Source organism: Echinops telfairi, unplaced genomic scaffold, assembly GCF_000313985.2.
Source record: "Echinops telfairi isolate 266 unplaced genomic scaffold, ASM31398v2 ScPeMD7_7469;HRSCAF=8507_1, whole genome shotgun sequence".
In the NCBI taxonomy this organism is placed as follows: Eukaryota; Metazoa; Chordata; class Mammalia; order Afrosoricida; family Tenrecidae; genus Echinops; species Echinops telfairi.
In genome coordinates, this window is record NW_022111373.1 from 11319430 (window position 1) to 11331160 (window position 11731).

An 11731-nucleotide genomic window follows, 5' to 3' on the forward strand; every position below is an offset into this window, starting at 1 on the left:
GAATAAAAGAGTTGTTTGATATGAAGAACTTCAGTTATATAATCAACCACTTCAATAGCTTTAAATTTTAACATTTTTTTATATCTATGGATACAAAGTATGCAATGTTATTTAACACTGACTCCTTAAAAAAATAGTCTTAGTAAACTAGATGTGAACTGAAATCGCTTTACATTTAAAATACATCTATGAAAATCTTCCAGCAAACACACTAATAAACATTGAAATGCTGAAAACTTTCTTTTAAGACAAGGAATATAGCACAGATGGCTGTTTGGCACTATTGTAAAGAATTAGATACTTGGTGTATTCAATGTGACAGGAGAAGAAAATAACTGTCAATCTAGACTCCTGAACTTGGCCGAATTTTTATTCAACACTGAAAGTTAAATAAAGGCTCTTTCAAGGAAACAAAAACTGAGGATTGCCACCCACAGATTCACCCAAAAGGAACTTCTAAATGCAATGCTTCAAGAAGGAGTATGAACTCAGAAGAAAGATCTGAAAGAAAAAGAGAATGATAAAAATGAGGGTAAGACTAAATAAAGCTGGATCGCACAAAGCAAGAATAATTGAATTTTACCATTCAATCGTAAACCTTTTTAGTGGAAAAATCCTAGAATTGTTGATCAGTTACACTTCAGAACCTCTAACTCTAACCGAGACTATTTGACCTTGCCAGGTAAGTAAGTTTCACGCTCTCCTTGATCTAGCTTCCCTCTTCATACTCTTTAACATGGCTAGTGCTGGGAGCTGAGTAAGAGGTGTTGGAAGGAAAATGTAGGCTGTGAGTACAGAAAGCAAGAAGCAGTGAAATGAAAAGTAATCTTCAATCGAACACACCAGGAAGGCAGGTTTAAAGGTCTGTGCCACCCAGATGTTTTGGTTCGGCACTGTTGAGTAGGCTCGGGCTCTCAGTGACCCAATGTACAACAGAAGGAAACACTGCCCAGTCCTGTGCCAGCCTCACAATTGTTCTTGGAGCCATCGATGCAGCCACTGGGTCAATCCATCTGGTTGAAGGCCTTCTTCCTTTTTGATTCCCTTTGTATTACTCATTTGGGAAAAGCACATTAAAGCCCAGTGAGATAGCATTTCATAGTCACTACAACGGTTATGATCTTAACATTTTTAAAAAAGAAAACAATGTTGGTGAGGATGTGGAAAAATCGGAATTCTCATTGATTTCTGGTGGAACTGTAAAATGGTAGAGCCTTTGTGAAAAAGAATTTTGACAATTTCTCGAAAAGCTGAACATAGAATTACCGTATGACTAGCAATTCTACTAGCATATACTGTGTATATGCCCCAAAGATGCAAAGGCTGGAACACAGACAGATCCTGTATACCAGTACTAATTTCAGCACTATTCGCAGTAGCCAGATGGTCGGCACTGGTTCAATGTCTAGAAAAAGATGACTGGATAGACAAAAGGTGGTATAACCCAATTAAATATTATGCAGCCATAAAAATATGAAAGTAAGAGGACTTGAAGCACTTGGTGTTGAAGATCAAGGATTGCAGCCTTCAATATGGCTTACAACTCAATGTAAACAAAGCCCAAATCCTTATAACCAGATCAAGAGATAATATGATAAAAGGAGAAAAGATAGAGCTTGTCAAGGGTTGATCCTCAATCAATGCTTATGGAAGCAGCAGTCAAGAAATCAAATTAAGCATTACATTAGATAAGTCTGCTGCAAAGGCTCTCCAAAGTGTTGAAGAACAAGGAGGTCACTTTGAGGACTCAGATGAGCCTGACCATCCGCAATATTCTCAACTGTCTCAGACGTATGTGAAAGCTGAACACGGAATAAGGAAGACCGAAAAAGAATTCATGTACTTCAATGATGGTGTAACTAAAATTTTTATCTTGGAAAAGCAAATTCAATTTTTTTCTCCATTTATCATGATGTCACCTATCGGTTCAGTTGTGAGGATATTGTTTTCTTTACATTGAATTCTAATTCACACTGAAGGCTGCAGACTGATCTTCATCAGCGATTTTCTGTCATCTTGGTTTTCAGGAAGTAAGGCTGTGTCACCTGAGCACCATACACTGTTAATATACCTTCTTCCAACCCTGACCCTGTGTTCTTCATAGAGCCCACCATTTCAAATCATTTTTTTAGCACATAGATTGAGTGTGATGAAAGGATACAACCTTGATGCACAGCATTCCTGATTTTAAAACACACACCATTTTATATACTTGTTCTGTTTGCGCAACTGCCTCTTGGTCCATAGATAGGTTCCAACAGCATGATGAACTGTTTTGGAATTCCCATTCTTCTCAATGTGATTCATTGTTCGTTATGATCCACAGAATCAAATATATAGTCAATCAGGCACATGTAATATGTTTATTTTCTGCTTTCAGCCCAGATCTATGTGAGCTCCTTTTCTTAATCGTGCATGGATTTCTGGGAGCTCCCTGTTGACGTTCTGCTTTAACCCCAGGGTGGCTGAGTGGGAACTGCCTAGATAACATTTAACAACGGGAGCCTTGTTTTTCACCAATGCCTTCTGAAGAAGTTACTGATGTCTTCAGTGAATTGTCTTTCCAGGATGAAAAGACCTTTTTAAATTAGCACCTTATCCAATATTGACATGATTTATCAATGATGCTGTCTTAGAGGCCACAACTACTACCATCAACTATCTATTATCTCTGGAATTTCACAATGCCCTGATAGCATCTTCTGAAATTTCTCTTAAGATACATCAATCTCTTAAAGTGTCATCAATGCATCTGAATTATGGTGTTTGCAATGGATATTGAAAATAAAATGGACGACCAAAAGAGCAAACAAATCTGTCGTGGAGGAAGTACCGCCAGAATGCTTCTTAGAGGGATGGATGCAGAGACTTTGTCTCAAGTACTTTGGGCACGCTGTCAGGGAGACAAGTCCCTGAAGAAGAACATGAAGTTTGGTAAAATACAGAGCCAAAGAAGAAGAGGAAGGCCCAGGACACGATGGATTGACACAGTGGCAGGACAATGGACTGAAACATTAGAATAACAGAGAGAATGGAGAATGTTGCAGGACTGGGTAGGGTCTCATTATTTGGGGTCATTATGAATTAGAACTGACTCAGTGGCAACTAACAATACAAAACCATGCCAGTGTCAATCAGTTTAGTGAGTACATTAGTGGTTTTGAAAGTCCTGCATACAAAAAATACCACTCACACTTAAATAGGTCAGGTAGATCTAAGAGAAAGTACAATGGACTTGTCCACATGACTTTTAAAATCATCTCAAGTTAAATTATGCTAGAAAAAAATGTTACATGATACATAGACAATTCATGATGTTCTTAATCCAAACACAAAGGCAGAAGTTTGTATTTACTGGATTTCTTCCATTTTTAATCATATTTCCTTCCCACTCCTATAAGAGGTCAGACTTAGGAGTATCTATAGTCTTTAGAAAAAATATCCTTCCATATCTTTATATTCTATGCTAGGATCATTTATCTATCGAACTCACCATTTATTTAATAACAATCACAATGACTCATCTGTTAGTTTGTCTTACTGTGAAGGCTTACATGTTGCTTCGATGCTGCGAGCTAAGACACCAGCAGGGTAACCGACGGTGAACAAGTTTCTGTGACTCTTCAACACTAATCCTGAGTAGGAAGAAGGAAGAGGAACTTCTAAAAATTAAGCCACTGAAAATCTTGTGACTTCCAGAAGAATATTGTCTGATCGAGTGCTAGAAGAGGAAACCTCAGTTGAAAGCTGCTGTTGGAGAAGTGCTGCCTTCTCAATGCAGAGTCAACCTATGACAGAGCAAACCTTCATTGGCTGATGGCATATGCCTCCCAAGTATACCTAACTTATTAGGATGCGAACTACACGAAGTATACATCTAGGAAAAGTGTAAGTTGTCACAAGGAAATGAGACAAATAAATATTGATATCTTTGACATTCATGAGCTAAAAGGAACTGGCATTGGTCACTTAACATACATTATCCATTGCTGTCTATATATTAAAATGTGTTCTGAGTTGTTTACTGAAAATTTTTTAAAAATTTAGGTCTTCAAAATAGTTATGAAAATTGCTATGTGATCTTACATTTTTGACCCTCTAAATTGCCCTCCACCTTCCATACGTGTGCCTTGTCCATGTTCGTCTATATTTTCCACTCTTCTCAAGCTGTCCTTTGACTTCGTTATAATCATGCAGAATGTGAACACAGACCGAGAGGTAGTATTCAAATAGAAAAAGGGAGCACTGCATGGTTTAAAATGACAACTGTATGCATAAGGGCCATACACTTATCTGATATGCTTATTCGGCAAATAATCCAGATACTCTGTAACACATGAAGATGAATTCCATATCAGGGTTGGAGGAACTCTAATTAATGACCTCAAAGCAAGAGGATCGTAAGGGCTTTGCTGTTGAAGGTCAAAGATTCCAGTCTCCAGCATAGATTGCAAGTGAAAGGGAACAGCACGAAATCATGGATTACTATAATATCTGTAAGAGCTCCCAATAAACAGATTTAAAAATGGAACATGTTCAGTATATCTTAAACTGGAATAACTAAAGAAAAATTCAAGCTTCAAATTGCAATATTGAAAGACTATGAGCAAAACATGAAAGATGCAGGAAGCATTAAAAAAGATGGAAATAATACAGGGTCACTGTAACAATAAACTAGGTTACAATCCACCATTTAAAGAGGCAGCATGTTAACAAAAACCAGTGGCACCAAAGGAAGGTGTTCAAGTTACCTTGAAAGCATGAGTCAAAAAGAAGCCTCCAGGGATTGATAACAAATCAACAGAAATGTTTCAATAAGCTGCTGAAACACTGGAAGCACTGATCTATGGCAGGAAATTTGGAATCATTACTCCCATTACTGCTTCTGCAGGGTTTATCTATCTTGGTTAACTCTCTGGAAGAGTTCCATATTTATTCTTATTTTAAAGAAAGATAACCTAACAGAATGCTCAAATCCTAGAACAAAAGGATTTATAAAACATGCAATAACAGTTTTGCAGATCATTCAACAATGGTTGCAGTTGTTCATTAATAGGGAGCTGCCAGTAATTTAGGCCAGATTCAGAAGGAGTTGTGAAACAAAGGGTATCATTGCTGATGGATCTTGGATCAAAGTAGAGAATACCAGAAAAAATGTTTACTTTTATTTCATTGTCTATGCAAAGGCATTTGACTGTGCAGATCATAACAAACTGTTGATAGCATTAAGAGGAATGGGAATTCCAGAATGCTTCATTGTGCGCATGTGGAACTTGTGCATAGATCAAGAGGCAGTTGTGCAATCGGAACAAGGAAATATTGCATGGTTTACAATGAAGAAGGTGCTCATCAGGTTGTGTCCTCTTCCCACACTTTTTCAATTGGTATGCTGAGCAAATAATCACAGACTTTCTCTGTGGAGGGATGTGTCACCAGGATTGGAGAAAGGCTTATCAATGACCATCCATACGCGGATGACATACCCTAGCTTGATGACAGTGAGGAAGTCTTGAAGCACTTGCTGATGACGATCAAGGATTGCAGCCTTTAGTAGTAACTGCAACTCAATGAACAGAAAACAAAAATCCTCCCCAATTAGACCAATTGTAATATCATATAACAACTGACAACAAGTGTAACATCGTGATAAGTAAAGATCGAAGCTACCAAGGATTTTGTTTGGTTTGGTTCCACAATCAATGTTCATGGAAGCAGCAGTCAAAAGATCAGAACACATAGTGTACAGGGTAAATTTGCTGCACAAGATCTCTTTAAAGTGTTGAAAGCAAGGAGGTTACTTTGAGGAGTAAGATGGGAGAAAAGCCTTGGCTTTTTCCACCACCTCATATGCTCGTGAAAGTGAGCAAGCAGCACTGAAGGCGAATCGATGCATTTGAATTACAGTGCTGCAAGAGAAATGTTGAAAATGCCACGGACCACCAAAAGAACAGACCAATCTGTCTTCTTAGAGACAAGGATGGTAAGACTTCATATGGTACTTTGGACATGTTGTCTGGAAACACCGATCTTTGAAGAAGAACATCATGCTCAGTACATTAGGGGAAAACAAACAAAACACAAACTCACTGCCATTGAGTCAATGCTGACTCATAGCAACCCCCTGTGGGTTTCGAAGCCCACCCCTGTGGGTTTCTGAGGCAATGGGAATAGAAAGCCCAATCTTTCTTCTGTGGACAGAGGAGCTGCTGGTCTCAAACTGCTGACCACGCAGCAGTAACCACTACACCCCCAGAGCCCCTAAAGTAGAGTACTTTCTGTTCCTACAAAAAATAGGAATGCTATTGACAAGATGGACTGACCCTGTGGCATTCAACAATGCATTCAAACATAGGAAACATTTTTATTAAATTAAAAGATCATTTTATTGGGAGCTCTTACAGCTCTTATAACAATCCGTACGTCAATTGTATCAAGCATATTTGTACATATGTTGCCACCAGTAGTTTCTAAACATTTACTTTCTATTTGAGCCCTTGGTATCAGCTCCTCTTTTTTCTTTCCCTTTCCCCTCCCACCCTGTGACCGCTTGATAAATTATAAATTATTATTATTTTCATATTTTACATCAACCGCTGTCTCCCTTCCCCCATGGTTTCTGTTGTTTGTCCTCTTGGCGGCAGGGGGTTTAGTTATGTGTCCATCATTGCCATCAGTTCCCCCTTCCTCTCCTCCTCTTCCCCCCTTCCCCCTACCCTCCTGGTATCCCTACTCCCATTCCTATTCCTGGATTCCATGTGTTATGAGCTCTTATCTCTTATCTATACCTGTGTACACCATCACAAAATGCCAGCTTGTTTTAACAAATTGTTGGATTTTGGGGGGCGAGGGGTTACCACCTCATATGTTGTATATGTGCATGAGTTGGAAAGCTGCAGAGTTCAAGTTGGAAAAAGTTCAAGAAAATGACAAAGGCAAACAGATTAGATGAAGTTCTAATCAATAGAGCATTCTATTGTGCTTATTAAAATTTTCTAGGTTGAGATCAATTGGTTTCTCCAAGTAATTGTCAACTCTGTGAAAACTAGTGCTGATGATAAGTTGAAAATGGTTGCAGCAGTACATTGACAGGGAACTGCCAGAAATTCAATGCAGATTAAGTCAGATTCAGAAGAGGACATGGAACAAGAGAATACATATCATCAATGATGGCAGATGAGTCTTGGCTGAAAGTAGGTAGATGTCTACTTGTGTTTCAATGAGTGTATGAAGATATTCAGTGGTGGAGCATAACAAATTTTGAAAAACATTGAGAGGAATGGGAATTCTGGAACATTTAATTTCATTCATGGTGAACCTGAAGGCAGACCAAAAGGGAATCCAGGACGGATGAGCCCTACGGGACCAGTGGTGTGAGTGGCGAAACAGGGAGGGTAGAGGGAGAATGGGTAGGAAAGAGGGAACCGATTACAAGGAACTGTGTGTGACCTCCTCCCTGGGGGACAGACAACCGAAAAGTGGGTGAAGGGAGATGTCGGACAGGGCAAGATATGACAAAATACCCATTTATAAACTATCAAGGGCTCATGCAGGAGTGGGGAGTGGGGAGGGAGGGGAAAAATGAGGACCTAATGTCGGGGTTTAAGTGGAGAGAAAATGTTTTGAGAAATGATGTACAAATGCGCTTTACACAATTGCTGTGTGTATGGATTGGGATAACAGTTGTATGAGCCCCTAATAAAATGTTTAAAAATAAATAAACAAACAAACAAACAAACAAATAAATAAATAATACACAGAAAAAATAAATACTGTTTTTTCAAATGAAAAAAGGAGTGCATCACAATTGCATCCTTTCACCATATGCATTCAATCTTTATGCTAAGCAAATAACACGAGAAGCTGGCATATATGAAGAAGACCATGACATTAGAATTGGAGGAAGACTCATGAACAATTTATCATATGCAGATGACAGAATTTTGCTCCCCCCAACAAAGAACTTAAATCACTTACTCCAGCTACAGCCTTCACTATGGGTTATACCTCAACATAAAGAAAACAAAACCCCTTTCAACTGGACCAATCAGTAACATCAAAGAAAATGGTTAAAGAGTACAGTGGTGCAAGATTTAATTTTGCTGGGTCTGCAATCAACGTCTATGGCTGCAACAAATGGGAAATAAAACAACGTATTGCATTGGGCATACCTGTTACAGAAGATTTGTCTAATGCAAGCTATTGCTTAAAAGTGTGTAAAAAGCAAACATGTCATTTGCAAGACTAAGGTGCACCTGACCCAAACCAAGATATTTCAACCACGTCATATGCATGTGAAACTTCAACACTGTCTAAGGAAGAACACAGAAGAATTATGGTCTTGGTGAAGAATAGGTAATATCCCTGGATTGCTAGGAGAACAAATGAATCTGTGTTGAAAGAAGTATATCCAGACTGATTTTTAAAAATAAGAATGGTGAGACTTTGTATCATGTATTTTGGGTATGCTATCGGGTGGAGGCAATCCTTGGAGAAGAGCTTGGCATAATAGAGAGTTGGGAACAAACAGGAAGCTCCTCAGGGATACGGACCAATAGTGGCCGCAGCAATGGGCAAAAACATAGCAATATGTGCGAGCATAGCTCACCACAGGGCAGGGTTCATTCTTTCGGGTATAATGTTGTCATGACTTAGAACCGACTCCAAAGCACTGAACAGTAGCAACCGAAGTGCTGTCATAAATTCTGCTTAGTTTATCATTATAGGTTTACCTTTTTTAATCGAGTACAACTATTGAGACAATGAAGTCTCTATTTTTTTCTTATGTAAAACATCTTTTCTAAATCTCATGCTCAATTTCATTTTCATACAATGTATGCATCACATTTTTCACAGCTATTATGTAAGAAAGTAAGAATCAGCATAATTCAAATACTTTACTGACATCAGTGCCGTTTTCCAAATAGAAATTACTGAGTCATTTCTTTTATCGTCACTTCCAGTAGATAAGGGGATATAGGCAGAAAACTTTGCATACAAAAAAAATCGAAAACTTTCTTTCTGGGATTGGGATAGTTTTGATCCCAAAACTCTAAAATGAAGTAGTCATCAGTTAATAACCTCAAGCAATACTCTTTCAACCAATACTTCTAAACAATGAATGTTAATGCATAGTTAAAATTCCCCTCTGGACATGAACTTTACCTGCATGTCTTGACAAAAGGAGGCCAGTGGTCCAAAGAGAATCTGACATTGCTCATCCGCTGTGTATGTCATCACTGGTAGCTTGGAGGGAACCAGTACAGAATTCACACTCTGGGGATTGGTCTGTAATAAGCAGTTGCTGGCCTTTGACCTGGAAACATGCAGAAAGGTACAGAATTGTGAGTTTAGCATGATCAATTATTTTTATCATTTGGTATATTAACAGGGAACATTTTATAATATTAAAAATATATGATCTCTTATGCTTATTTGTTGGCTGGTCTATTAAATGTGTGTAGAAATTATTCCATAGATGAGACTCATTTATTTATCATTCTTAAGATTAATCATAAATAACAATAATATCATTCTTAAGATTAATCATAAATAACAATAATATCATTAATAAAACTTAATAACATTTATACTATAAAGAACTTTGATAAAGCTTGCATATCTCTGTGAAGTTGGAGTTATATTATGAATGTGTTAAATGAAGAAACTCAAAGGGGAGCAATTTACCCAAAAGTATTGAGTAAAGGTAAGAACATATCTACAAAAAGATTTTAAAGAATGTAATGAAAACATTCTTGAGTGTTAATGGTAAGGGTATTTTTTAACTTCACATTGATTTGTAATGCAACTACTACTTCTGAGGTGACATCTAATTTAAGCAAAGTTCAGATTCCCATGAAGACAGTCATACAATGTTATTCATGTTACTTAGGAAATCACTGAGACTCACTGAAGGGCTACTGACAAAGTCATGTTCCAACTATGCCCAATGGAATCACTAGAGCAGTGGCTCTCAACCTTCCTGATGCCGCGATGCTCTAATACAGTTCCTCCATCGTGGTGACCCCGAACCATACAATTATTCTCATTGCTACTCCATAACTGTCATTTTGCTACTGTTATGGATCATAATGTAAATATCTGATATGCAGGGTGTATTTTCATTGTTACAAATGGAACATAATTAAAACATAGTGAGATGGTTCACAAAACAATATGTAAATATATGTTGTGAAATATTTATTTCAAAGTACAAATAAATGAAGTTTTGTCTTGAAGCATGGTGTAGCATGGGTAACAGTCTCCATTCCAGGTACTCGTATGTGGGCTTATCTGCATGTCGGCGGGCCCACCTGGAGATGGATAGAGGAGCGGTGTCTCAGTTCCTAACACCATCAGAAATATGTGGTTTCTGATGGTCTTAGGTGACCCCTGTGAAAGGGTTCTTCGACCCCCAAAGGGGTCGTGCCCCACAGGTTGAGAATCACTCTCGAGACAATCAGGACAAAAGCATGCCATAAATATATTGGACACATTTCACAATGGAATCATGCTATTATAACAAACATGATACTTTATAGGTTTTAATATACATCTTACAGGAAATATTGCTGCCAATTTAAATGGTATGAAAAAATTAGCAAAAACTTTTCGGTGCAGTGAATTTATCTAGGTAGGTATTCATATATTCTTATTTAATTATATTTTCTGATACTTTAAGCAGCTCTTTCTCTCTCCAACTTGTTACTAACTAAAAAGAGAATACTACAGAATACTTCAAAATGAAAATCAAAAGAAAATTATTTTTCACTTCTTTCTTCTACTAGACAGAAGCTCAGTGTTACAATCTTTGAAAATGGCGAAGAAGAGAATAGAGGACTGCTATCATCAGAGAAACCACTGAACACTGAGAAAAGATTAAGAATTTAAAAGAGTCACAGGGAAATATGGGAATTGTGCTAAAGAATTTCCTTGTGATAGCGGACGTATTACATGATGAGCGATGAGGGCATTTCTTCTGAGAGACATTAAGGTGGCAACCAAACACCTTTTTAAAATGATATATTAGTATTTCAATCTCACAAATCATGCTGTCCATGTTTTTATTGGGAACATGTAGAAACCCAAAGGCAGATGAGTTTAAAATATATGTTCTAATCCACAGCCTGGTACAATAGAAGGGCTCAGATGGAAAGCCAAATGGCTGGACTCCTGTCCCTTTCCAGCCTGCCACACTGCCCATCTCGATCTGGAGCAGAAGCAGGCACACCAAAAACATTCACAATGCCACAAGGATAAGTGACTCCAAGTACCTGAGAAATCTTTCCAAATCTTCCTTGCTACACCGCGACCATGAAACATCACCAAGGTTTTGTCCTTTAATCCATTCGCCAGACATGATATGAAGACCATCAGCACAGGATGGGTGGTCATTGTCATGATTAATGCCCATGCTGATCCAGCATACAATTAAGATGAAAAAAAAATAAAACATTTGCTTAAGCGTTATACTTTTAAACCATTTCATAGCTTCAATTAAATAACACTTAAAATAGTGGAGAAATATTATTTTTAAAAATCAAAATAAAACTCAATTTCAGATTAATTTATTTTTAAATTGTTATCCCACTAAGAGGTAGATATTTCTATTTAGTTGAAAACACTTTTACCATCTACCTGCAAAATAGCATGTTTAGGTCACCTATATCAAAATTATTTAATGATACATTTTTCACATTATAGTATGTATAAAACATTAAATCGACAGCAAACT

The 11731-nt window shown here is 37.6% G+C and overlaps 1 protein-coding gene across 1 annotated transcript in view; it reads right to left on the reverse strand.

The window, feature by feature from the left end:
- Positions 1-11731, reverse strand: part of ADAMTS19 (ADAM metallopeptidase with thrombospondin type 1 motif 19) — a 208304-nt gene that overhangs the window by 111480 nt on the left and 85093 nt on the right. The window contains exons 9-10 of the mRNA XM_045285048.1: positions 11271-11411; positions 9163-9313 (exon numbers count right to left, since the gene is read on the reverse strand). Of these exons, the coding sequence (XP_045140983.1) occupies positions 9163-9313; positions 11271-11411 (292 nt within the window). The remainder of the gene's footprint in view (positions 1-9162; positions 9314-11270; positions 11412-11731) is intronic.